The sequence below is a fragment of the Camelina sativa genome, chromosome 2 (genome assembly GCF_000633955.1).
Source record: "Camelina sativa cultivar DH55 chromosome 2, Cs, whole genome shotgun sequence".
Classification (NCBI taxonomy): domain Eukaryota; kingdom Viridiplantae; phylum Streptophyta; class Magnoliopsida; order Brassicales; family Brassicaceae; genus Camelina; species Camelina sativa.
This window is the reverse complement of record NC_025686.1, coordinates 14,436,133-14,463,875: the sequence shown is the minus strand read 5'-3', so window position 1 is coordinate 14,463,875 and position 27,743 is coordinate 14,436,133. Positions and strand designations below refer to the sequence as shown.

The 27,743-nt window shown below is 33.2% G+C and overlaps 5 protein-coding genes, 1 long non-coding RNA gene and 1 pseudogene across 6 annotated transcripts; all 7 read right to left on the bottom strand.

Moving 5' to 3' along the window:
• LOC109127359 lies at nt 861-2,605 on the bottom strand. Its single transcript, XR_002033995.1, has 5 exons — nt 2,336-2,605; nt 2,044-2,100; nt 1,778-1,836; nt 1,621-1,682; nt 861-1,131 (listed from the first exon to the last, which is right to left on the bottom strand). It is a non-coding gene; the product is annotated as an uncharacterized LOC109127359 (long non-coding RNA).
• LOC104724818 (serine/threonine-protein kinase HT1-like) lies at nt 4,662-7,073 on the bottom strand. Its single transcript, XM_010443368.2, has 6 exons — nt 6,379-7,073; nt 5,973-6,105; nt 5,678-5,873; nt 5,295-5,419; nt 5,057-5,215; nt 4,662-4,976 (listed from the first exon to the last, which is right to left on the bottom strand). Exons 1-6 carry the CDS (start codon nt 6,465-6,467, stop codon nt 4,662-4,664), a joined length of 1,017 nt encoding a protein of 338 aa, XP_010441670.1. The 5' UTR covers nt 6,468-7,073.
• Nucleotides 13,054-13,556, bottom strand: LOC104724807. Its single transcript, XM_010443359.2, has one exon. It carries the CDS (start codon nt 13,461-13,463, stop codon nt 13,119-13,121), a length of 345 nt encoding a protein of 114 aa, XP_010441661.1. The 5' UTR covers nt 13,464-13,556; the 3' UTR covers nt 13,054-13,118.
• On the bottom strand, nt 14,702-19,307 carry LOC104724800 (C2 and GRAM domain-containing protein At5g50170). The gene is made up of 9 exons (XM_010443353.2): nt 18,810-19,307; nt 17,231-18,451; nt 16,958-17,140; nt 16,540-16,823; nt 16,291-16,407; nt 15,857-16,119; nt 15,577-15,751; nt 15,172-15,444; nt 14,702-15,063 (listed from the first exon to the last, which is right to left on the bottom strand). The coding sequence occupies exons 1-9, from the start codon at nt 19,174-19,176 to the stop codon at nt 14,854-14,856; spliced, it is 3,093 nt and encodes a 1,030-aa protein (XP_010441655.1). The 5' UTR covers nt 19,177-19,307; the 3' UTR covers nt 14,702-14,853.
• Nucleotides 20,884-22,987, bottom strand: LOC104724789 (annotated as a pseudogene).
• On the bottom strand, nt 23,120-23,851 carry LOC109125083 (ferric reduction oxidase 8, mitochondrial-like). The gene is made up of 3 exons (XM_019235217.1): nt 23,617-23,851; nt 23,436-23,532; nt 23,120-23,327 (listed from the first exon to the last, which is right to left on the bottom strand). The coding sequence occupies exons 1-3, from the start codon at nt 23,771-23,773 to the stop codon at nt 23,138-23,140; spliced, it is 444 nt and encodes a 147-aa protein (XP_019090762.1). The 5' UTR covers nt 23,774-23,851; the 3' UTR covers nt 23,120-23,137.
• On the bottom strand, nt 24,032-26,456 carry LOC104752049 (ferric reduction oxidase 8, mitochondrial-like). Its single transcript, XM_010474121.2, is given in 7 exon segments — nt 24,032-24,614; nt 24,693-24,948; nt 25,028-25,355; nt 25,435-25,672; nt 25,748-25,933; nt 26,042-26,138; nt 26,223-26,456. Coding segments are annotated over 7 exon segments (1,845 nt in total). The 5' UTR covers nt 26,380-26,456.

Here is a 27,743-nt window from a genome sequence, read left to right as displayed (position 1 = left end):
CACAATGGCTCAGGTTTTGGAGAACCCTCAAATTCAGAAAATAATGGAGGTAAAATAGTAATCGATATTTGAAGGCTAATCTTGACCATTGAATCTCATGTTTGTTTTTTTTTTTTAATCAGTGTTAGAATCTGCAGATGTCTCTAAAGACTCTCGGAAACCCTGAAGCGTCCGACAAATTTGCTGAGCTTATGGACAACCAAAGAGAATACACTAGCTAAGTTCCCTAGGCAGGCCAAATAATATATATATATATATATATATATATATATATGGGAGTAAAATTTGTACAAATCTTTTGATGTAACAATGAGTATATGTGATTACAAGTATCATCTCTATATTAGTAAAAGAGAAGTACAAATAGAATTCGGGTCGGGTCATAATAAAAAATTAACCCGAAATTAACACAATCGGATAACGGGTTGTTTATATCCGAAATCTCTAACTGGGTGATCCGAAATCTACAATAAATCATAAACATTAAACCTTAATTAAATATTAATCTTCAAAACAATTAAACAAATATCTTCAAAATAAATATGGTCGTTTTACGTTTCCTATAATTTAGGAATCATAATTACAATTATTGAGAGACGAAATAGTAATTCACTTTTACTCTCAAAGATATCCTATCTTAGCCAACTATATTTTCCCTAATCGTATGCATAATTTTAGTCAAATAAGGTCTTCTACAATTCGTTTCGGAAAATAAGGAATCGCTAAAACATATGATCTCATATCTTTACCAAATATATATCATCAAGTAAATGTTCCTTAATTTTAGTCAGCACAACTGGATTTTTAGTCCCGTAATTGATCTCCAAAACCTGTATCTAAAACTCAGTCCACTAAAATTCCGGAAATTTGATTACCGAATTAATTAGTGAATCAATTATGATAATGTATTATGAGAACATATTTTACCTATAAATACTCATTACTTATGCACATAAATCTCATACCTTCCAACAAAGTTTTTCAGCACATATCACTTAAGCTTACGAAATGGCTGCCAACTTAGCAATAACTGATCTTGCATCCATCAAGACCGTCCAGTATGGATAGTGGGAAAGAAGTGAAGAACATCGAAGATCCATTGCTTTCAGCTTGCTTTGATCTCAACAAATACTGTCCAGAAGCAAGAGCACTAACGTTTGAGGACATTCCATTGTACTTTACTTGGGATCCGAAAGAAAAATGCTTCATAAGAAGGAAAAGAACAAATGGGAATAGAAGGATTTCGTATATTCCAAGTAAGTTTGATGGAAATTTCTGTTTGAAACTCCTTTTACATTTTCTAAAACGACCAAAATGTGATGAAGATTTGAGGACTTATGATGGTGTCTTATATGACTCATACAAGGACATGTATGTCCAGGGGATTACTTCAAGAATGATTATTCTTAATGTTTCAGTACTTAATAAAGATGTCAAAATTTCTATGCTTTATCATGTTTAAGTTGTTTAGTATTTCCATTTGTGAAATGATAATGATATTAATAAAGGATAAGTTTCTTTTCAAATTAAGTTTGGCAATCAATTTATCTAATTTCATATATGCAACAACCAATCTAACCTATCAATATCTTAATATTTAAAGTAGATGAGAATACTTACCATTATCAAATATGTTGGACAATGTCATCTCCAATCTAAGCTGTAGGGTTCCACGAAGATACCTGATATAATTACAGATGTTTAGTACAGTTCAGTAATATCATGTAAAAATTGCTTAAACACTCCTAATTATATAATCGGGAATATTAAATCTCACATTTGCAGTATTGTCTCTCCCTTTGTCCTTCCGTTTGATTACTATTCTTCACAATTGCACTGGAAAATTAGTACATATCAATCAGCACATATGAAACTAAAGAGAAGTTGAAAACTAGATAAAACGAATACTAACAATTAGTAAAAATCGTATAAAATTTAGCTAAATTCAAACTTGATAGAAGTGATAGTCGTTTAATAATTCCAGAACTAGATATCAACTTAACCAATTAACTAGAATTAGTTTACAAGATTAGTTAAACCCACCATATAATCTGCCGTTTATGATGTATGTGTCTTTGTCCATCTGTTTTTATAGATCTCCTTAACATATTCACAGAAAAATTGCAACATAACAATAAGACCATTACAAATTAAAGCAAAGGATACATATGAAATTTTCAGTGATTTATAACATCGACTACTATTTTTCTGATAGAATTGATAAAAATGGATAAAACCAATTATAATAATTACTCAAATTGCAAAAATAAAGCTAAATTCAAACCCATGAAGGTATTGATAGGGGTTTTATTTATCTTAATCATAATAAACTTACCCAATTAACTAAGATAGATAAGGAGATTTCTAAAACCCACAATTTAATCCGCCGTGTAAGAAAACAATCAACGGCAAATATATTTCTCCTTTCTCTTCGCGTTGAAGATTTAGTTGTTCTTCAGTACGACTGGGTCTCCAAAATTGTAGAACATAACTGGACTGTGTGATGGAAATAATCGGGTTTCAATCAATTCTCTCCAAAAGGATTAGAGATGGTGAAATGATTCGAGAAGTTGAGACGGTGTAAAGCAGTCGATCAGTTCTTTTGGGGAGGGTGATCGGAAATTAATGTCTTTTCCAGGCTTTTTTTTTAATATTAAAAACCCCACGTATGAAGCCCGATTGTTTTTTGACGATTTCTAAATAACTATAAACCAAAACTTCGGCCCACCTGAGCCCAATAACAACATCAGTGCAATATATTGGTCCATTTTAAAAATATACATACTATATTATTATGTGGATGAATTGTATATTGTATCCCCCAAATGTTTTCTATATAAAATCATAAATAATACTAATATAGAGATACAACCATACAATACTAAACAGTTATTTAAAATGAACATGTATATAAAATTTTGTATATTGTATCCCCCAAATGTGTTCTATGTAAAATCATAAATAAGACTAATATAGAGATATAACCATACTATATACTAAACAGTTATTTAAAATGAATATGTATATAAAATTTTCCTCCGCGCTGTAGCGCGGGTCAGATCCTAGTAATGAATTAACTGAAGTATGTGATTATAATATTTTTGTTAAATTATCATCATCATTTTACATTCTGAATTCAAACTTTTTAAAATTTTTTTGTCTCATTTCTTTTATTCATATTAATTTTTGATTTTCCATTCCATCAATTTCAATGTTCGAAGGTATTGAAGTAATTCAACTACTGATGAGATATTCTCGCAAGATGGACTTTTTTTTTTTTTAATTTTTGTTTTTGTCAACACAACTTCATGTTAATCTTCATATCACGTGTAATTTAAACAGTAATGCTCTTTATGTTCAGTCAATTGGTGTATATGAGAGAAATCCTACTCACACGTTAAAAAAAAGTAGAATAATATGGAGATAATCCCTAAACTCTTTTACAGTACTTTATTTTAGAATTTTTTAAAAAAGATTAATGAACATTATAGATAGTCTTAGTTTAGATGAAATAATATGATTCTTAGTTTTAAATTTTAAAGTGGATCAAATTAGATATGGTTTAATCGATTACTCTTCTGTCCAAGTTTTCTTTTCATCAATTGTGTAATAATAAATCTATTTAAGACATCTTTTATNTTTTTTTTTTTTTTTTTTTTTTTTGTAATTTTGTCCTTCATTTCCAAAAATACATGTCAATTTTCAATTTCACAAATTTAAAAAGACATAACATTTCGTCATCACCGTCAAATTGTTAAACTTTGATATATTATATATCAAAGTGAAATTCTAGCGACGAGTAATTCAAGTCCACTTTTACAATTCTTAAAATTTAATATATATTATTGTAATTTTTTTAAAGAAATGCAAATAAAATTATATTATGTATTATTTTTGATTTTGTNTTTGTTTTTTTTTTTTTTTTTTTGAAATGAAAGATAAAGTTACAAGAAATATAATTTGATGGTTGTATAATTGATTTGCATTTTAATTTGCTTTTAATTTGCTTCATAGTCTGTCTGAATCTGACCTACCCTTGGGAATTTGGGATTATTAGTTGTTCATGCCTTCATGGTAGCTTGTTAAACTTACTTTCCATTGATTTGCTTAACAAATCAGGGTCTGAAAACTTCTCTGGCATCTGGTGATAAACAAGATGAACAAGTCCCCGAGGGAAGAAAGCATCGCTGATTGTATTATGAAGCACACGACACATGCTTTGGCAAAGCCACATAACCTTCACTTGTTTTGCTAGCATTTGAGATATCAAACTTTGGTTTACCGTTTCAAAAGTTGACATCTTGTGATACTAATTGATGAGAAACCATTAAAACAATTAGAAAGAAGTGGAAAATAAAGAGTTGACTAATTTTAATCCTCTAGTCTTGATAAGAGAGGGAGATAGAAAAATACAAAAGGGTACATTGACTTAACAGAAGTACAAACTTTCTTATTCAGGAGCCTCTTTAAGATAACTTTTTCTTTACTTCTACTTTAAATTCATTACAATTACATAACTATTTTATTTATATAAATGAACTTTTTGCTAAATTCATATAGAGTTTATATGGGATGGGGAAGACGTTATTACATCAATAAATTTTGAGTGATGTCGTCTACCAAATCTTTGGTCCTAAACCACTCTCTCTGTAATAGAAACGTTAATAACATTGATTGAAGCAGAAAAACAAACCTTTTCGTTTGTCTTCACTTTTGGCCTTTGGAGTTTCCCCACATTCATCAAGCTTAGCCATCAAAGAGCTAGTTCCAGGAGAATCCGGTGGCAATAGTGTGTTCTTCGAAGCAAGAATCCGTTGTGGAATGGCGGATATCGGAGATCCAACCTTAGAGAGATAGTTAAGTAGCAACTCAATGATATGTGTGAAGTTGGGCCGAGCATTAGGATCCTCATTCCAACATGATGTTACAATATCCCCCAACTCTTCTGGTAAGCTCTCCGCGCTTGGTCTCACATTCTGTAGAAGACATATGTCAAAACAGAGAGAGTAATGTTTAGCTAAAAGAAGCAAAACAAGACAGTGTTACTGTTACACACTTTAAAGGCTGCTGCATATGCTGCTTGGAGATTCGACATTCCCTCAAAAGGCAATTTATTGTGTAAAAGCTCCCAAAGAACGATCGCAAAGCTATATGCGTCGACTTTATGGTTGTAATGCTTCTTCTCTCCCAACCGAAGTGTTACCGTGCTGTACAACTGTAATATCCCATCAAGATTGTCTTTAAGTAACCAAGAGAAGCATGATAAATTAACAAAATTTTCAATAATAAAGTACCTCAGGCGCCATCCATCGGTATGTTCCTGTCTCAGCAGTCATCATCTCAGTCAATGACTCTTCTCTTGCTAATCCAAAGTCTGCTAGTTTTACTGTTTTGTGGTCTGCAGTTAAAAGCAAGTTCTCTGCAAAACAGAACAAAAGATCCTCCTTTAACACCATCTTCTGAAAGTAAGGTCTCCACCAACAGTTAAAGATCTAAATCTAATCCTAACCAGAAGAATATTAAAAGAACTTGAAGCGTGTGTGGTGTCAGACAATTAAAAAAGAAAGAAAGATTCTTTGTGATTGAGATCTGATGAGCATGTGGTTTCCATGAAACAAGGTGTTGTTTTGCAAATATTTTAAGCAGATCATTAAAGACAAAGAATGGTATTGTTTACCAGGTTTGAGATCACGGTGAATGATCCCATGGGAATGCAAGCATTCCATACCACGAGCAATATCAAGAGCAAAACCGATGGCCACACGGGTCTCCAAACACGCAGGTCTCAAGTTTAACAGATATTTACGCAGTGTACCGCCTTGAAGAAGTTCAGTAACTATCACCATTACAGGCTCCTTGCAAGCACCAATGAACTGTGATTCAGAGAACAAATGACTCATGTTAAACCCTTCAGCCCATTACTGATAAAAACTAAAGCAGCAGCCATAGATCTCAAAAGAAGAAAACAGAACCTTGACTAAATTCTTGTGTTGGACTCGTGAGAGCATTTCTACTTCTCTTAGGAATCTTGAATCCCTCTTTGCAATCTCTTCTGGTGTTTCTCCTCTGTGAACTATCTTTATAGCAACTGTCTGATTCTTGTATCTGTTTACAGATCGTACCAACCAAAAACAGTAGAGATCCATTACTAAAAAACACAACTTTTGAATAGCCAATTATCCAATTTCAACAATTTAACTACACAAATCTAGAGAGATGAGTCTTAACCAAACAAGCATTATGCTCATACCCATATAGAACAAACACTAAACTTCACTTACCCACAAATCAAACTCCAAACTTTCCTAATAATCTCATCAGCTAAGAGTGAAACTAAATCAAATCCAGAAAGTGAGGAAGAAGAAGAAAGGAGCTTACTTTCCCTCATAGACTTTGGCATGAGCTCCTTCACCAATCTTTGGTCCAACAAAGAGAAGCTGAGGATCAATTTGCCATTTGTGTTCCATTCTGAATCCAGTTCAATAATCCATATACACAGATTACTTCAAACCTTAAATCAGGGCACAAAGCAGCCACATTTTTTTTTTACTGATCTCTCTCTCTGTAATCTGAAACACCAAAAAAGACTTGTCCTTTCTTGTTTGGTTTATCACTTTCTTGATTTGTTGTATCTCTGAAGATTTGAGTTGAGAGCTCAGAAGAGAAGAGATAAGTAAAGAGCTATAACATGGCCTTTGATGAGGCAAAAGCAAGTATCCTCACATGTCCGTGAATTAAGCACAAGTCTTAGAGAGAGAAGAAGGCGACACCAGGCAAGCTCTCCCCCAACTAATAATATATATATATATATATATATAAGTGTTTTTTTATATATAATATATTAATAAATTGAGAAAACTCAATGGATAAGAGAAGAATCTTTACAAAACAAAGAGAGGAGCAGAGCAAGAATCAGTTGTGGATCTGTGTTAGTAGAACAACAGTGAATCGCTTTGGTTGGTTGGGTTTTGTAGTAAGGAACTTGAGGGGGATTTCATTTGTTGAGTTTTGGAGTTTTGTTTAGTTTTTTTTCATGGTGGCAGTAGCAGAGCCATTGTCTTGATGTGGTGAGAAAGAGAGAGATAGTTAGTTATGAATATGGAGTGGTGTGAGTATAGTAATGAATGGAAACAATTAATTTTGTTTCTCAAAGTATCATCAACAGCGTTATTTTTGGAAATATTTTACTCTACTAATTACTAAATATATTTACTTATGAATTACTAATTACTAAACATTTCAAATTCCATATACTAATTACTAAATATATTTACTTAGCAAACTTAAATATTTCATCCAAAGAATAAAGTTTTAACTGATATTAAAGGCATCATATTTTTCAATTATAAAATTAATAATATAGATAGATATTATTCTTTGTGAATATGGAGTGGTGAGTATAATAATGAATGGAAACAATTAATTTTGTTTCTCAAAATATCATCAAGAGCGTTATTTTTGGAAATATTTTACCTCTACTAATTACTAAATATATTTACTTATGAATTACTAATTACTAAACATTTCAAATTCCATATACTAATTACTAAATATATTTACTTAGCAAACTTAAATATTTCATCCAAAGAATAAAGTTTTAACTGATATTAAAGGCATTATATTTTTCAATTATAAAATTAACAACATAAGCATATATTGAATTCATTTTAACATCAAACAATTCTTTCATACATTATAAAATTTTAAATTGAAACCACATATATATATATTTAAATATGCTTAAACTTATGAATTATGTAAATGCTACTTTATTTGTATATATAATAAAATCATAAAGTATTCAAAATTTAGTTTATGAGTATATTATATACTAGGCTGTGTTATTACCATATTTTTAATTTAAAACATTTTAACACACCTACCAAATTTAGTTTTTATATCTCAAAATTTGGCTAATGTTCACAAATTGGCTGATTATATGTTTATTGGATACAATTTTCAGAACGACAGTTTTTTTTTTCGTGTTTACATATATCACATTTAGTTTTATTTTTAATAATTATAAATGAATATTCTTAAACCCAGCAAGGAAAAAACGAAAAAGCTATGTTCTAACATGACAATCAAAGTCGAGGGGAAGTGTCAGTAGTTACAACACAACCTCTGCGATTGATCCTACCGGAATTCAATTTCACTAAGTCGTGTTACTTTGTGTAATAAGGTTTGAGTATGAATCGGGTCTTCTCGATTCAATAACGATAAAAAAAAAAAGAACAAAGACCAAAACTAGGTTTAGCCAACAAAAAAAATCTGGCAGCTGATGAGAGAAATTCTATGTTTTATCACTAATAATGTTTTCTTACATCCTAAAATATTTTATTGTTAAAATACGCTCTTTATCACCACTTGTTAAATGTATCTGTGAAAATATTAAACAAATTTTTGTCTCTTTATTTTCATTTTAACGTAGTTTTTTCACCACTAAAATTTGTAGTGACAGTTTGTTTAACCACTAAAACTGTTTACTCAAAAAATATTTTGGATGAAAAACTGAGAAAAAAAGATCTACATGATTGCAATGAGTTTATGACCAACCAAATAAAATTTGAGAAATTAAAAGACAGTTAGAAAAATAAAAAATTATAACCACGATGATATATGAGTCTTAGATAATTTATAGATATAAAATATAAACTAAATTAAAAATTCTAAAAATACTTAAAGATAATAAATTTAAAGTATCTATTTTAAAAGGAATAAATAAAGATCTTAAAAATCTTTAACAGAAAAATAAAACTAAAAACTCAAAATAATATATAAAATATTATTTTAAAATATCACGAATTTCTAATAAGAAAATCAAATTTAACTAAATAATATAACTAAAATCTAAAAATACTACAACATAATTAAATTAAAATATTAAAAAGAAGGAATGAAAAAATATTGATAGTACGTAGATTCATCATCCAAAATAGTATAAGACAAATTAAATGAAAGTCTTTACCATCATCTAAGTTGCGAAGTTGTAATGTGGGAACCATGTATTTTGGATATGTTAGACAATGAACATCAATGAAAATTTTTAAATAATATGATGTCTATTATAGATGTTAAAATAGTGAGATAGGTGGAAGTAGTAGAATATATATGTGTAGCAGTATATAAATATTTTACTTACACATTGATTTAGTTTGTTTATCCATATATGAAGCATAGTTAAATCCAGCATTATATGAGGTTCATCTGCAAGTGTCTTTTCGATCATAGCAATCTGATCAGCACTCATGATACTCCGTTTTCTTTTGTTAGTAAGGTTTTCTGATCTTGCATGGTTTGTATTTGTTTTTTTTGTTGTTCATGATTTGCTAGAGTACTTAAGGTTTTGATTTGATATAGGATACCACTTAATATACATCTTTATATAATAAGATATATGCTCTATTTCCTGACGGTGATAGGTAAATATTTCCTCTTATTTTTTTTTAGATTAGTTTTTTTTTTGTTTGGTAAATATTTTTTCAACTTTTTTCTTAGGTTTGACTTTTTTTTAGCAATTAGCTTAGACATGTGTCAAAATTTAAGATCGTTAATTTGACATATGTCTTGATCATGTTAAACAATAATCTGGACACGTGTCGACATCTTATCGATACAACTGACATGTGTCATGATCTCTAATGAGTAACTTTGACATCAAACTTTATATAATCTATATAATAATAACAAACTGAATAAATGCGACCAACAGTTGTGTTTTTTCAATCGTACCTTTTGGATATTTTCTAAAAAGTCATGATGGATCATTAAAATGGTTATTTATGAAAAGTTACAACTGTTCACTGTAAAGTTGTGTTGATTGGAACATTCATATCTTTTGAAATCTATATATATTTGTCTGTTTGAACTGTTTTCATTTTTTTTGCCATGACACAAAATCAACTAAAATTTCAATCTCAACGGTTTATTCATTTTTCTAAATTATTTTCTAGCATTCATTCTTTTAAAAATCAAGAAATTCCTCTAATTATTGATTTAACAAAAGATTTTTGGAATAATGAATCTATCTCGAATAAATACCACCAAAAGTTGTAGTTTTTCAATCGTACTTTTGGATAATTTTCCAAAACAATCTGTAGAAAATTTAAATTGTCTGTTTTACACAAAGTTGCGATTGTTCATTGTAACAGTTTTTTTTGTAAAGTTGCAACTATTCATTGTAGAGTTGTGTCTATTCGAATATTCATATCTTTTGAAATCTATATATTTGTCTTTTTGAACTGTTTTTTTTTTGCCATGACACAAATATTATAAAATTTTAATTTCAACGGTTTTTACAGCTCTCTAAATTATTCTCTAGCATTCATTCTTTTAAAAGTAAGAAATCCCTCTAATTCTTGATTTAACAAAAAAATTTTGGAATGATGAATCTAATTTACAACTTTTAGTTATTTTTATATATAAAAAATTAATGAAAGTACTTATATATAATAGCAATCCGAATAAATGCCACCAAAAGTTGTGTTTTTCAATTGTACTTTTTGGATAATTTTCCAAAACAATCTGCAGAAAATTTAAATTGTGTGTTTTACACAAAATTGTGATTGTTCATTGTAACAGTTTTTTTTAAAGTTGCAACTGTTCAATGTAGAGTTGTGTCTATTCGAATATTCATATCTTCTGAAATCTATATATATTTGTCTGTTTGAACTGTTTTCATTTTTTTGCCATGACACCAAATAATATAAAATTTCAATCTCAACGGTTTTTACAGCTCTCTAAATTATTTTCTAGCATTCATTCTTTTAAAAGTAAAGAGATTCCTCCAATTCTTGATTTAACAAAAGATTTTTGGAATGATGAATCTAATTTACAACTTTTAGTTAATTTTATACCTAGAGTCTTTTTTCAAGAGTTAGAATGAGTATATAATGAGCTTTTGGATTTGACTTTTGAATATGGTAATAAAAATGTCTTCTATTTAAAAGCAGTTTATATGAGTTTGTAAGTATAATCAAGTGCAGACACAACAATTGCGATTTTTCGTAGTACCTTTTCGTAAAAAACGTTTTTTATTTGTTTTTTTTCTAAATTCAAACGGTTGTATATGTTCATTGTAGAGTTGTGTCTTTTCACTATATTTTATTTATATTTTTTGATCACAACTTTTCGTTCTAATAGGTGTGTCTATTTAAATAGTCATGTTTTTTGAACTCTCTTTATATTTATCTCTTCATCACTAACTAACAAGTTCGTTGAAATAAATTTTCCATTTTATGTTGAGTCTAGATAATTGAATATATTCTATAATCAAACTAAAATTTTAGAAATGATTATAGCAATAGAGAAATTTTATACAACTTAATATTGAATTTACAGTTGTGTCTATTTATCTTAACTTTCCGTTAAAACAATATTTTAATATTTAAAAATAATAATAACAATCTGAATAAATGAAAAAAACAGTTGCGACTTTTCGTAGTATTTTTTTGTAAAAAAATTGGTTTTATTTGTTCTTTTTAAAAAACTCAAACAGTTGTATTTGTTCATTGTAGAGTTGTGTATTTTATTCATATTTTTTCATCACAACTTTTCGTTCTAATAGGTGTGTCTATTTAAATAGTCATATCTTTTGAACTCTTTATATATTTGTCTCTTCATCAATAACTAACAAATCATTTTTCGCTGAAACAAATTTTTCATTTTATGTTAAATCTAAATAATTTGAATATTATTTTTTTATTTTTTATATCTAATATTCAATGTTATTCTATCATCTAACTAAAATTTTAGAAATGATTATAGTAATATAGAAATTTAATAAAACTTAATATAAAATTTACAGTTGCGTCTATTTATCGTAACTTTTTGTTAAAAACTATTTTAATATATAAAATTTATTTTATTTTTTTCTTTAGAGTTGTGTATTTTAATTTTAATTTTCCGTTGATATTGTTTCACTCATTATTAAATATATTTTTAATTATAGTTATTTAAGAAAAAATTACATTACTTATTTTAACCTTTAGTTCAATATTTTCAGTAAGGATTACTTGGTCATAATGATTTTTTTTTTAATTGTAACTATTTACCATAATTCTTCAAAAAAAATATCTTCTATTTATAATACTTTAAACAATATGTTTTGCAAAGTTGCGTCTATTCTACATAATATTTTTTGTTATAAGTTTTCATTTTGATGATTGTGTTTTTATTAACAGTTTATGTATTCAAACTATTTTATTACATTCAAATAATTTCATAATGTATAATTTTAAATTTTAAATTTTAAATTTAAATTATTTTTGTTCTGAAATACTTCTCCGCGATATTGCGGGGATTCTGAGTCCTAGTAATATATATGGTTAAAATGAAAATAAAGTATATTTAGACATTTTTCTTGGATAGTAGCCTTTATTTTCCAATTCTCCCAGATTTTGTTCTTTTTCATTCTTAAATCTTTTGTAGCCGTTTATGTAAAGGCATGTCTTTCCTTATGTTGGACTAGTAGAACTGTTCTAAAATGTCCGACTTATGTAGTGAAAGTGTGTTGTTTAGTCAATTGTATATGCCACCATCATCTAAATGGATATTTGTCTCGACAATTTTTTGAAAACTATAACTGAGGGATTTTTGTTTGTAAGTGTGTTTTAGGCATAGATTTGATTTTCCTTAGTGTTTTATTCCTTTTTTTTAGCGCCAAACTTATTTTAATTTGTAGGAGAGATATCAACTGTCAAAAAATTCTTTATCAAAAAAAAAAAATGTCAAAAAATTCATAAGATCATTTTGTGTTTTATACATCGTTTATGGTTTTACTTCCTTAATTTATTTTTCTAAGATCGGATTTGAGATCGAAATCTCGTTTTCCAAAAATATAAAATAAGTATTTTTCAAAAGAAAATTAGAAGGATTCAAATTGTTCTGTAACCTATATAAGTATATTTATTTTATAAATATAATAGAATTTAATGAACATTTTAATCACACAAATATATATATATATATATATATATATATTAAAATTAAAATCTTGATTTCCGTATAAATAAATACAAAAGGGAAGATCATTCACAAAAAGATTTTGTTTGTTATATACAAAATGGGATATGTAAAAAAAAATACTCTCTAACAACGAAGAACCAACCATCAAGAGACTAACCGCGAGGATCTGCCTCTCTAAACAGAACCCTGAACAAGCACATCGCCACATCCGCGGTGATTGTTTTCCCTCTCCGTGCCAGAACACGTCGCCGTGTACCCGAGAAAGCCAACAGAACAAGCACCGTTATCCACGCGACCATGGTGGCTCGGGCCGCCGCGACCAACATAAGAAGTGACAAGGCTGCAGCGAGAAAGAAGGCGGTAAACTGAAGGAGTTGGTATGAGAGCTGATTGGTGGTGGCTGATTTCGCGGTGGAGATTGTGTAGAATGAAGTGACGAAGAAGAGGAGACATGAGAGAGTAACGGTGGTTGTTGCTCTGCTTTTGCAAAGATCCATAGCTAGTCTTGTTGAATGTGAAGTCAAAAGTGGTTGTTTAATTTTTTTATGCTAACAACAACGCTTAAATGGAATTAATAGGATAATTAATTAATTGAGTATAATGTTTCATTGGAATGCATGTGAAGGCACATGGGGGAGGTTGAGTTTTATGGGTTGTGTTATGGAAATGATTCATGAAGGTGGTTTGAAGTAGGAGACACATAAAGGCATTGGGTGTCTATTTTGGATTTAAAAATATAAGAAAAAAAGGATGGGTGAAGACAATGAACAGACAGACACATGGGAATGGTGCAAGTAAGGATTCCTTATCTCGGGGCAAAAACTGAGGAGCAGTGTATGTTCGGCTGCTGATCAGTTTTGGGGTGTGTTGCTGAGGCAGCATTCGAGGTCTAAAGATTGGCTCTAAAAAAATATTTAAGATTATAAGAGAACAGTTTTCAATTTTCTTTTTGGATTATCGGAATAATCTCGAACCGAAGCTATCCTAATTTCCAAGAGATGTGGAAAAATTCAAGCATTTTTTAGAGATAGACAAATAGGAATTTGCAGACATGACTTATGCAAGAATTGATAGAGAATGTAATTTCAGAGATAAATTTTATATTTTAAAAATATAGATTGTTATTCTATTGCTAAATACCCCTACATTATTTTCAAATAACAAATAGTATTCAATATATATTTCTATTTTACTTATTACTTTATTTCAAAATACTATTCATTCAATAATGGTTGAATAACATGTTACATCAATGAATTTAAATTTGTTCTTCAAATAATCGTTTCAGTATAAATATAACATACGATTCTATTTGCTATTATTGAATTCCATAAAATCACTTTAGTTAATCTATGTCAAACTCTTGGTCTACTATTCTAGAAAAAATGCAATAATAAAAGCTTTCCCGGTCAGTTCAACTCCAATAATCATTGACCACAATTAATTGAACCGACGGTTATTATTTCAATAATTTTTGAAAATTTAATAAAGGTTTGTTATATAAAAATATTCCTCTTACAATTAATTGAAAAAAAGTAATCACTCTGGAAAAATAAAAATCATATACATATATGCAGAGGCATAAAATTTTCCAAGATCAAATTAATGTTTAATTTCACAGGATGAAATCCTACTTTCACAGTTTGCAGAAGTAGACAAAATTGGTGCTAACTAATTGTGTAGCTAAGGTTTGTCGAAATAAAATGGTTTAAGATTTGAATAGTCAATGTACATCTTCAAATTCAATTCCCTCCTATATTTGGATGTGAATCACGTGCAATCCACAGGATTGGATCAAGTGAAGGTGGACATATGTACGAGTCGAGATTCAAAATTTCGACAATGAGAAGAGATCTACGAAGACAAGTTTTTATATAGTTTTATTAGTCAAAGAAGTGTCAAAGATGAATCTGGTGGAGACTCCTTCTGGAACAAATCGAATATAACCTTTAATCGATTCCTAAATTTCTCCATTATACTTTTGCTAATTCTCTGTTCAAACTTTATAGTTTTGAGCCACCTGATCTTCAGATACACTTCGCATTTACTTGTTTTACAATCAACTCCTGCTTTTTTCACCTCGTACCTTAGATGAACCTACATGATCAATCATATTATCATTTAGCGCAAACAGATTGATTCTATACGCCACTATGTTAAAGCAGTTGAAGAAGAAGACTAAAGCAGTTGAAGAAGAAGACTTACGCGAAAATAGTCCCCGAATGGAACATCATGGAGAGCTACAATCTCATTCAAGATCCAACCTTCATCATTCGGAGCTGGAGATTTCTGTTGTGCACAGGTGACTCCGCCTCCAAACACAGACACATAGTGATTGTATTTGTAAGAAAGCCGTCTTTCGTAGACCCCCGGGTTTTTAGATTCCCATGTTGTACTCGCGTAATTCAGACATCCAGATTTCTCCATGACTTTACGCTCCAGTTCTCCTCCACCAAAGATCTTCATTACCAGTTCGACCTGTAACATAAGTTTTTTTGAGATCAAGTTCCAGGAACACCATCTTCAAACCGATCCTCAATTACACTCCGATATTTCATAGCCTCTATTAAATGGAAGAAGCATAAGGGAGGAGTGAAAGATGGTTTGTACATCGCAAGGAAGATCACACGAGTACACTTTTGACATCTTTAATGCATCCGAATCTGAAACAACTGCAACATCTTCAGGCAAAAGGAAGGGATCTGACAAATCTTGTTCTTCTTCTGCTATTTGTGCTCTATGATATACACTTAACTTCCTAGTTTTCCACAAAGCCATGATTGTCCTGCCATATTCATGAATAATTCAAATTCAAAGCTACAGACAGTAAACTAATCGTTTTGGGTTTGGTCAGCTTAAATTATCACGTAAACATAATTCCTTCAGGTACCTGCTAGTCGCATCAAATGACACAAAAGACTGAAAATAGAACCAAACCCTTCCTTCATCATCCTGAGATTTAGCCCCATGCTTTGCATCAAGACCACGGTTCTTTTTCAAAATAATGAGCAGCAAAGGGCTTCCTAAGGAAGCAAAAGTTGGGGGAAGCACTTGGATGTCATCAATATCTTCCCAAAGGAAGTAAAACTTTGTCTTGTGTCCAAATACATTTGAGTAGAACGCCACAATTCTAGCAGACAGATAGAGCTTTCCCTGTCAACATTAGCAGCAAGCATTTCTTAGATTCTAACATCAGTTCCACTCCATTATAATGCGTGTTTTCATAATCTATGGGTACGCCCACCACACTTTCAAAGATATTTCTTAGGCATTGAGTGGAAAATAGTTCAAGAATTAGTCAGAGGAAAAGAAACGGAAGCAAACCTGCACAGGAAGTTTTCTCTTCAAGTAACAGGTATATTCTTTGAGAAGAAATTCTTCATGGGGCAAACCAAACAGTTTCTGGAAAGCGGAGTTCTTCTGTGGTGATCGAATGTTCAACTGTCAACACATACAACAAGAGACAGGGTGGCACATGAACATAATGAAGGCATTGTCAAACAAACAACCACACCGAGTCAGAAATGACTGGCCAATTAAATGTACTTCATTACGGTAGATGCACATGTTTACCTTCTTTCCCACTTCCTTTTCTACCTTACTCAAGTAATCCTTCATTGTTTCAACCCCGTTCTTGTTTTCCAGAAAAATTCTCAACTGTAACTTCGACTGAGACGCTTGAGCATGATGGCCAACTAAAGGAACACACAAGTCTGCAAGTTCATCGGCTGTATGTTTCAAGAAATTGATCTCTGCATGACCAAGAGAGGCCCCCTGGTCAAATGGACCATCAAAATCAAATACCTCCACATCTAATACTGATGGTGGCTCCTCCATTGCATCAAACTCGATTACCTCTGCAAGAACCACACCAAGTTAAATGGCAATGTGGCGATATATTAGGAAACAAAGTAGAAATGAAAGATAGAAAAGTGAGACATAGGATTTTCACTGACGACGAAAAGATAAATAAGAACAAAAGTTTGATTACCATTCCACTGGGGATCCTGGGCTTGGAGTTTGACAGAGCTTGTTCTTGTTTTCCCATTGCAAGTGAAAACAACATAGGGATCAAAGATCTCTGTTGCTTCCACTGAAGCCAAATTTGTGCCCTTGATTAAAGCTATTGTCAGAATCCATCCTTTGCCATTTGCTTTGACTCCATGATCTTTTCCTGAAATCAGGAACGAAACGAGAAGTCAACTGGACTGCACAAGCAATACAAGGTTGAAGGTATTTTATAAAGAGAAACTATCATCCTCACCTCGATGCAATCTAGCTTGTATAAAGTGCACAGTCATCATATAAACACGCTCCAGAAGAAGAACTAGCATTCCACTACTGAATAGCTCTCCAAAACTATCAGGCAAATCAAGCCCATAGAATTCAAATCCTTGGATTTTGCTAGGCTCACTGTGCAGTATATGCACCACAACATATACAGATAAAAGAAGAGCACAGATGACAGAAGAACTCCAGAAGTATAGAAAAGCTGATTTCAAATCAGTCTTTTGCTCTGACTGCACTGTTGCTATAACCTGCTCTTTGTCCAATACAACAGCCGGATCTAGAGTTTTGTAAGTCTTAGCCAGGAGATCAGAAAATTGTTCAAAGCTCTCTCTCAGCCCTTGCCTAGCACCTCCTTCAATCATACCTTTCATTATAGTACTATGACTGAACTGAATTCCCCATGATATGATCAGTCGAGAAGATTCCCCACTAGCAGTTGGCTCTAATTCAGAAAGTATCTTGTAAAGCAACTCTATTTTGAAGGTATTTCCATAGGGAACATCTGGAGTGCTTACACTAACAAAAACAGCAAACTGCTTCCCGCTAGCTTTCCGGTAAACTTGATTCTCTGTGGCTTTTACCGCTTTGACCATTTTTGTTGCAGCCCTCATGTATGTAACAACCCGTGTTAGACGAGGAGTATCTTCTTGCATCATTGTCCAAGGTCCTTCCTGTACATCTGATAAACCTTGAAGTTCAGCCAACTCTTTCCTAAATTGAGAACTTGGCGTGAAAAGAAATTTGTTAAGATCACACGGCGAGACTAAATATTTCTGATCTACAAGAACACCCCCGGTAAGATTCTCAGGCATTTCTTCTTTTTCACTGTCACTAGACTGCATCAGGTCAAGGCCATCCTCAAAGCCAGTACAAGTAGCAGAGCAAGAAGATTTGTCCGTGGCATCCTCATAATTCGAGGTCACGCTTTGTCCTCCTGATGAGTCGTCATGGAGTCTTTTAGACATTTCCTCTTTCTTATGAAAAAGCTTGTCAATCTGGTTGACAAGGTTCTTCATTATGTGCTTCCCATCGTGGTGTTTACGCCGTTTCCCATCTTTGGAGCAACTCAGATCTTTAGGCGATCCTTCGAGTTCTTTCACACCTTCCAAGTTGATATCCTGCTTATCATTTTGGACTTTCTCACCAGAGGTAATGTCCCACTTCCCTTGCAAAGACAGACTGAGAAGGATTTTCCCTGCGAGACAGAGGTTTTAGTTCATATCCAGAGATAAACCACAACCTCCAATAAGGGAAGATATCAAACTCAAATATTTTGATGAGTCCTGTATCTCAATCCGACTCATCTATCTTGAGTAACAGCAAATAAAGCCTATTAATGGTTCTTCCTCAAAATCAAGGCAAAAAAAATCATAGAAACAGATTTATAAGGTCACAGAAATCTCAAAATCAAACACATTCTCATTAATGGTCTCAAGCTACATCACTAATGGTAAGCCATTGGCTTCTAACTAGAGACTTAAATCATGACCAACACAACACCAGAAAACACCATTTCTCCAAACAAAGTCGAACAGAATTCAAAAGAGACTAACCACATTCAATGTTAACGAACTTGCCATCACTAGGCTTCTCAATCACAAACCAAGTCGGCAAGAGAGTTTGATTCTCTTCAGCAGCAACGGAACGAATCGGAATCCTAACTTTACCAATCAATCCGGTGGAAACATTGGAGGAGTGATAACGATCCTCCTGCTCGTGGTGAAGAATCGACACAACGACGTCGTCGCCTTCGTCGACGACATCAGTAGTGATCCTGAAAACGAATTCCTCGTTCCAGATCGGTGAAGAAGTGTCTCTCGCGACTCTCGTCTTAGACCTGTGTTTCCCAACGTGAAGCTTCGCGAACGTCTCTTTCGCTGGCAAATCTTTCGCTTGGAGTATGTAGACGTAGAGCCTCATCGATTTAGAGAAACCGAAGCTTTTGAAGAGAGAGCGAGAGAGATGATGATGGTGAAGGTGGAATCAAAAAATGTGGAGGATATGTAGAATTCGAAAACTGAAAGAAGAAGGACAAGTTAAAACCCATAAAGGCAAAGTTAAGGGAGAAGAAACGTGGGGGAGGAAGAGAGTGACACGGAAGGAAAGAGATGATTGGGATGATGGGTCGGTTTAGTCCATCACACACATTCGGCTAATTTTGTTGGTCTGTGATTTTTTTTTTTTTTTTTAAATTTAATTTTAAATTTCCGGATAGTTAAAACGAAATTAAACGGAGTGGATTAAGATAACAAATCAGTTTAACAATATTAATGTGACTTAAGAATATCAAAAAAAAAAAAACTTTCAAAAGAATGTTACGAATAGTGTGAAATGGTGTCTAACGTGAAACTTTGCTTTTTTTTTTTTTTTTGTTTGAATGGTGGGTGAGCAAAGCCGTTTCACGGCTTTACTGTATTTTTTGTGGAACACGATTCTCGAAGATAGTTTGTGAAGTGAGAGAGAATCTCTGGGTAATTGGGAAGTAAAAAGAGAGTTATTATTAGAATTTGAGCTTTGTTGTACTTGTAAAGATCTTTTTGATTGAATGAAACTATGTTTATGTCTAAAACACATTGGACTTATTTTGTTTTGTGTTAGTTTAATTTCTACTTACTCCAAGATTCTGTGGATTTTCGTCATTGAAGTGCGTTGTGATTTATTTCTTTAACTAAAGTGTATGTGGTGTAACTATGTGTTTGTGTTTATTTGGTTTTGATATATAAAATGATAATATCTATATATTTATGATGGTTCAAAGCTGTAAACATAGAGAAATGAACATTAATACTAAATTTAGAAACTTCATGAGTTTTTTTTTTTTTTTTATTCCTGCATCAACTAAGTGTATTTTCATAACTTCTTTTTTTTTTTTGTTCAAGAGTTGTATTTCATAAAGTAAGTAATATAGCACTCATAGCTAAATATTAATTTAAACCATAATTAAAGAAGATGTATCATAATTTCTGGAAAGAAATACTCTAAGCATTTAATTTTATACAGACAATATGCTATTTTAAAATAAATTAAAATTCAAAAGTTTATAAGCTTATTTTATTTCTTTATAATTAATAAAAATTCTTTCTTTCAAATCTTTTGCTTTCCTTTGAGGTATATTTGTAAATATATGTGCTGTGATTGTGAATACTACAGAGTACAGACCAATAATCTGGTTTGGTTATATAACAAAGTGTTTCTTAATGTTGTTAAAAAAAAAAAAGTGTTTCTTAATATTTTACATGTAAGTATAGCTTTTACATAATTGATTAACGTAAGATAACTCCTCTCTCTATTCAATGTATACATTGCCCAAAACGTAAGATTGGTATTATTAGGATCTCTAATACACTAATGCAAATCTTATACGTATATCGTTTTGATGTCAAAGAAAGAAAAAAAGAAGGATAAATTGTTTATATATTTTAAATTCAGTCCATGAATTCTGAATTTCCAAGGCAGCTGTTGGGTTTTTTGTATGTTGACGTAAGTCACAGAACTGCACCAAAACTTCCATACGAAGTAACGCTATGTGTCAAAGTCATTTGTGTTGCACAACACACTTGCACGTATTTTGGGCCACAAATTTTTCCATTTGTTTCAAAAAGTTGGCCGTATTGTTAGAAAGCTTGCTTAAATTTGTATTAGAGAGCTTCTACTACAGTCGGTTGTTCAATAAAGAAGGGAAAAAAAAAAGCATACAAACCCAAAAATAATACAACTTATAATTAGAAAATGCTTTTGGTTTAAATTTAAAGGTTGAAATTAAGAGAATGAAAATTAAGGTTCATCTTCATGTGTTTATTTCCTGAATCCTCTACTCCACAACACTGAGGCCGCCTTTGGCGACACATAGATGCCACAGCTTCTTTCATTGGCTCTGGTCCACATACCAACACTCCTACACTCGACCATCCTCTCAAGTTCTTCTCAAACTCCAACAATATCTCTGTGTTACAAAAACATATACATAGAATCTTATTAGACATTATAAATCAAGAATGTTATAGTTTTTGTTAACAAATACCTTCCAGTTTCGGCCTTTCTCCGGTATGTATCTCATGTTCCTCAATAGGAGCAATTGGTATTAACTCGGTTAAGTTTCTCTCTTCGGGTTTTACTTCTTCTTTAGAAATCCCTGGTGGTGCCTCTCTGTGTTGTCGTCTCCATTGTAGAATTTTTCCAGCCAAACCACCAATTGTGATAGCTTTAACGTAAGAGACAATGATGACCAAATCTGGAACCCATGAAGGAACCTTTTCTTTATCTGTCTTCATAGCTCTTGAAGTAGCTAACTTCATAGATTGTGAATGATTCTTGTGTTCAGAAGGTATAAAGAAATGGCTTAAACCTATCAAGAAGCCGAGAAACGTAAGCATGGTTATAAGGACTAATGTGGCAAGCCATATGAAACTTTCCGGCCCACGAATTGGGAATCTTGAATAGTCCTCGTCGGTTCCGAGTTGTATAGTCTGAACTTGTGACTGAGCCAAGAACTCTTGCAATGTTCTTGTCTCATTAGCATGCTTCTTTTCTTGGGTGACATAAACTTTTAACTTGAGACTTAAGTTGTTGATTGGGTTAAAGAGTATAGAGGATATTGGAAGCAACATGTTAAGTTCTTGGAATGTCCTAACCGCAAACACAAGCTGCACCCTCTTGGGAGACTTGAGTCGGTTTTTGCAAGCGAGTTCCTGCAAAATGCTTAGAAATGGCGTGATCCCGATTCATCCCGCCACAAGAAACAGATTATCATACCTGCCAAAAAAATCAATACTTTCAAATTGAAAACAATTTTATCGAAACTGAGCTAAAATATAGAGTGTTTTAGCAAACCTGAGGAAATCTACTGAGGCAGGTCCATAAGGACCTTCTACTCTTACAGTTATGTTGTTAATCTTCTTTTCAGAATTTGCATCTTCTTCTACAATGTTATAAACAGAATTTGTCCATTTTCCCTCACATTTTATCATCAGAGACAATGTGTGTTTGTCTACACTCGAGCTCGATGTAATACTAAAGGGATGCCACTGATACTGCGAGATCACCGGGATGTTCACAAATATAAAACTCGATGGAGCATAATTAAGCTCTGCAAAATACCAAAGTAATACACCAAAATAAGAAACCTTTTTAATGTGTAAAAACAGAGAAAAAATAAACATTCTTACTTGTGTCCTTCGGCAAGACAAGCTCAATGGCTTTACAAGAGAAGAGACGGGCCGAAAGAACGCAGCTTTCGGATCGTGATTGAACAATCCGAAGTATCTTGTCGAGTCCAAAGAGAAATATTCCAGGTAGTACCCAATAGAAGTGACGATCACCAGCATGAAACAAGAAAGCTACAAGAAATACTATATACAAATGGTGTGTGTAATAGAAAACTTCAAATTTTTTCCTTTGAATTTGAGGAAGTGATGTGATCCCCATTAGTAATCCTGTTACAAGGCTTATGAGTCCAGCTACATATACCCGACCCGTTCTCTGCCATTTCCAAATCTGTTTTTTTATTACCACAAGAAAGAGTCAGGACAGTATTTTAATATATTGTTACAAGAAACTGAGTTATTAAATTTACCTCTTCTTCAATGTGATGAGTAATAGTCCAAATGAACAGAGTGCTTCCACCATGGACCAAAGAAAAGAAGATCAAACCGGTCCCAAGCCACACATGATATTTTACAGAAGCTGCAAACTGAATGTTGAGTAAACGGAACATCGAAAGTCCCCTCGAGACAGGGAAAAGAAGTAGAGAGAGACATGCTTCGGCTAATAGACCGAACCTTGTAGCAACTCTAAAGTACTTAAGTTGCCATCTGAAAACATATAATACTAAGTCAACAAAGTTTAACAACTCTATATAGAAAGGTTGAAGTGGAGAGAAACGTTACAAGTTAAAATCCATGGTTTTGACAGGCGTCAGCTTCTTGAAGTCGCTAGTGACACGGACATAGAAGGTCCAAGCTAAAAAGAGAAGGAATAAAAGAAGAGCAATGATCTCGAAACAAGACACGATCCCAATGAAACTATTGATAATGGCTGGTCTTGAGATAGTAATAGATGCACTCCTCCCTCCTCTACAGGTTCAGTATTATAACAAGTTGACAGAATAAAACATCAATTTTTTTTATTAATCTTTTTTTAGTTTTTAACCGTGACTTAAAGATTAAAATCGTATTAATTACCTAGTTGGACGATGATGTTGTGGCAGTAAACTCAAATAAATGAGTCCAATAATGGAGAGAGCAATAGGAGGGAATGAGAATACGGCAAAGTTGAGACCTTAACAGTCATAAATGCAAAAACAAAATCAGAGATATATTGAAGTAAAAATAAGAGAAGAGTGGTGGCTAATTTGAGGGTTACCGTAATAGCCAAAGAAAGTATGTTTGATGGTATCTTCAGCTTGATGCCAAGATTGTATCCATAGAGTGGTGGGTTTTATGATCCAGAGAAAAATCCAACCGATAAGTAAGAGATTCATGAGTATTCGAAGAACAAGAAGTGTCAACACTTTTGCCATCCTTGTTGTGTTCACTAATTTTAGTTAGTTCCAATGTTTGAGGGTGGTGTGCTTGAATCTTTTTGATCATGCTTCTTCCAATATCTCTCTATATATGGACTCAAAATAAAGAACACATAATCAAAGGGCCCTACCACCTTATCACAACTCACTTTTTTAATATCAAGAGATGTAGATTTAATTAGTTTGACTGTGCTTTCAATTATTTGATGACTTATTTATTTATTTTAAACACTTTACTTGAGATATAGGTTCGCCCTAGTTTTTTTCTCCCAGACACGAAGCCCGAGGTAGCCGCTCGCCGAAGATATGGTTNAAATCTGGAACCCATGAAGGAACCTTTTCTTTATCTGTCTTCATAGCTCTTGAAGTAGCTAACTTCATAGATTGTGAATGATTCTTGTGTTCAGAAGGTATAAAGAAATGGCTTAAACCTATCAAGAAGCCGAGAAACGTAAGCATGGTTATAAGGACTAATGTGGCAAGCCATATGAAACTTTCCGGCCCACGAATTGGGAATCTTGAATAGTCCTCGTCGGTTCCGAGTTGTATAGTCTGAACTTGTGACTGAGCCAAGAACTCTTGCAATGTTCTTGTCTCATTAGCATGCTTCTTTTCTTGGGTGACATAAACTTTTAACTTGAGACTTAAGTTGTTGATTGGGTTAAAGAGTATAGAGGATATTGGAAGCAACATGTTAAGTTCTTGGAATGTCCTAACCGCAAACACAAGCTGCACCCTCTTGGGAGACTTGAGTCGGTTTTTGCAAGCGAGTTCCTGCAAAATGCTTAGAAATGGCGTGATCCCGATTCATCCCGCCACAAGAAACAGATTATCATACCTGCCAAAAAAATCAATACTTTCAAATTGAAAACAATTTTATCGAAACTGAGCTAAAATATAGAGTGTTTTAGCAAACCTGAGGAAATCTACTGAGGCAGGTCCATAAGGACCTTCTACTCTTACAGTTATGTTGTTAATCTTCTTTTCAGAATTTGCATCTTCTTCTACAATGTTATAAACAGAATTTGTCCATTTTCCCTCACATTTTATCATCAGAGACAATGTGTGTTTGTCTACACTCGAGCTCGATGTAATACTAAAGGGATGCCACTGATACTGCGAGATCACCGGGATGTTCACAAATATAAAACTCGATGGAGCATAATTAAGCTCTGCAAAATACCAAAGTAATACACCAAAATAAGAAACCTTTTTAATGTGTAAAAACAGAGAAAAAATAAACATTCTTACTTGTGTCCTTCGGCAAGACAAGCTCAATGGCTTTACAAGAGAAGAGACGGGCCGAAAGAACGCAGCTTTCGGATCGTGATTGAACAATCCGAAGTATCTTGTCGAGTCCAAAGAGAAATATTCCAGGTAGTACCCAATAGAAGTGACGATCACCAGCATGAAACAAGAAAGCTACAAGAAATACTATATACAAATGGTGTGTGTAATAGAAAACTTCAAATTTTTTCCTTTGAATTTGAGGAAGTGATGTGATCCCCATTAGTAATCCTGTTACAAGGCTTATGAGTCCAGCTACATATACCCGACCCGTTCTCTGCCATTTCCAAATCTGTTTTTTTATTACCACAAGAAAGAGTCAGGACAGTATTTTAATATATTGTTACAAGAAACTGAGTTATTAAATTTACCTCTTCTTCAATGTGATGAGTAATAGTCCAAATGAACAGAGTGCTTCCACCATGGACCAAAGAAAAGAAGATCAAACCGGTCCCAAGCCACACATGATATTTTACAGAAGCTGCAAACTGAATGTTGAGTAAACGGAACATCGAAAGTCCCCTCGAGACAGGGAAAAGAAGTAGAGAGAGACATGCTTCGGCTAATAGACCGAACCTTGTAGCAACTCTAAAGTACTTAAGTTGCCATCTGAAAACATATAATACTAAGTCAACAAAGTTTAACAACTCTATATAGAAAGGTTGAAGTGGAGAGAAACGTTACAAGTTAAAATCCATGGTTTTGACAGGCGTCAGCTTCTTGAAGTCGCTAGTGACACGGACATAGAAGGTCCAAGCTAAAAAGAGAAGGAATAAAAGAAGAGCAATGATCTCGAAACAAGACACGATCCCAATGAAACTATTGATAATGGCTGGTCTTGAGATAGTAATAGATGCACTCCTCCCTCCTCTACAGGTTCAGTATTATAACAAGTTGACAGAATAAAACATCAATTTTTTTTATTAATCTTTTTTTAGTTTTTAACCGTGACTTAAAGATTAAAATCGTATTAATTACCTAGTTGGACGATGATGTTGTGGCAGTAAACTCAAATAAATGAGTCCAATAATGGAGAGAGCAATAGGAGGGAATGAGAATACGGCAAAGTTGAGACCTTAACAGTCATAAATGCAAAAACAAAATCAGAGATATATTGAAGTAAAAATAAGAGAAGAGTGGTGGCTAATTTGAGGGTTACCGTAATAGCCAAAGAAAGTATGTTTGATGGTATCTTCAGCTTGATGCCAAGATTGTATCCATAGAGTGGTGGGTTTTATGATCCAGAGAAAAATCCAACCGATAAGTAAGAGATTCATGAGTATTCGAAGAACAAGAAGTGTCAACACTTTTGCCATCCTTGTTGTGTTCACTAATTTTAGTTAGTTCCAATGTTTGAGGGTGGTGTGCTTGAATCTTTTTGATCATGCTTCTTCCAATATCTCTCTATATATGGACTCAAAATAAAGAACACATAATCAAAGGGCCCTACCACCTTATCACAACTCACTTTTTTAATATCAAGAGATGTAGATTTAATTAGTTTGACTGTGCTTTCAATTATTTGATGACTTATTTATTTATTTTAAACACTTTACTTGAGATATAGGTTCGCCCTAGTTTTTTTCTCCCAGACACGAAGCCCGAGGTAGCCGCTCGCCGAAGATATGGTTCTTCCCATCCTCCGGTGTCCTTCCACCGCCCTCTTTGCTGCCTAATCGATCTGCTTCTCCTCCCGTCGGTAGATCTACGACGCCGGCGAAGCTTGTCTCCACTTCCATGACTCTGTTTCAGCTTTTCCTGCTTTCAATGGGCTCCTCCTGTCCAAGGCCACCGGATTTAGCGCTGCGGGTGAGCCTTTTGTCTCCTCCGGATCCGCCAGATCCACCAGATCCGCCAGATGACAAGTTCATCTCACCTCGGTTGTTGTCCTTCTATTGCTCCCGTTTTTCCAGTGAGTTCGATGGAGAGTGGTTATCTCTCCTCCCCCTCCCTCCCGTTGCTCCCCTGAAGGTGTTCATCCATTTCAGTGGGCCTCTTGTTTGGGGCTTGTCCCTCCTCTCGGTTGATGAATCAGTCCTCTTCTCAACCTCTCCACCTGCGCTCCTCCAGCAGTGTGTCTCCTTCTTTTTGCTTAAGGTTGGTCAGTCTCTTGAACCACTTTGTTGCAAGGTTAGAAATTTCGGATACTTCTCCGATTTTACCGGATACTACTCCGGCCTCTGCTTGATTGCAGTTGAGACTAGTTCTGTTGGTCTCCAGGTTAGAACCACTCCTGTTGGTTCTTTTTCTGCCCATCTTCGGCGAAATTGGTTCATCGGATACTTCTCTGATGTAACCTTACCTGTTTGCGTCCAACCAAAAACCATCTCTGTTGGTTTAGCCTCTGCTTTGGTCCAACATTCTTTGCTCACCGGAGACTCCTCCGGCGTCAACCTGTCCTTGTATGAGGCAGTTCTTTTAACGTCACAATGTATGGTGACTTACTCTATTCCAGTCGAGGTTTATGTATTGATTGCTACTTCTTTCATGGGTGTTCTTGTGATAGTTAGTTTCAATACTTCTCCTGGTACCCTATCAAGCTTGTTCAAGTTTGTGTCTCTATCTTTGATCTGTGGTTTAGTTGCTTTACCTTTCAAGTTTGCTGTCCGAATCGCCTTCATCTTCTTGTAACTGTCTAATTCTAATATAAGTTTGGGTGCACAAAAAAAAAAAAAAAAAA

Coding starts and splice junctions, on each gene's coding strand:
- LOC104724818 (XM_010443368.2), bottom strand. CDS start 6,467: ATGGAACACAAATGGCAAATTGATCCTCAGCTTCTCTTTGTTGGACCA. Junction 6,106..6,378: donor GCCAAAGTCTATGAGGGAAA/GTAAGCTCCTTT, acceptor ATCTGTAAACAG/ATACAAGAATCAGACAGTTG. Junction 5,216..5,294: donor ACCGATGGATGGCGCCTGAG/GTACTTTATTAT, acceptor GGGATATTACAG/TTGTACAGCACGGTAACACT.
- LOC104724807 (XM_010443359.2), bottom strand. CDS start 13,463: ATGGATCTTTGCAAAAGCAGAGCAACAACCACCGTTACTCTCTCATGT.
- LOC104724800 (XM_010443353.2), bottom strand. CDS start 19,176: ATGAGGCTCTACGTCTACATACTCCAAGCGAAAGATTTGCCAGCGAAA. Junction 15,752..15,856: donor TCATTTGATGCGACTAGCAG/GTACCTGAAGGA, acceptor TGAATATGGCAG/GACAATCATGGCTTTGTGGA. Junction 15,445..15,576: donor CGTGTGATCTTCCTTGCGAT/GTACAAACCATC, acceptor CTTATGTTACAG/GTCGAACTGGTAATGAAGAT.
- LOC109125083 (XM_019235217.1), bottom strand. CDS start 23,773: ATGGCAAAAGTGTTGACACTTCTTGTTCTTCGAATACTCATGAATCTC. Junction 23,533..23,616: donor TACTTTCTTTGGCTATTACG/GTAACCCTCAAA, acceptor ATGACTGTTAAG/GTCTCAACTTTGCCGTATTC. Junction 23,328..23,435: donor CAACATCATCGTCCAACTAG/GTAATTAATACG, acceptor CTGAACCTGTAG/AGGAGGGAGGAGTGCATCTA.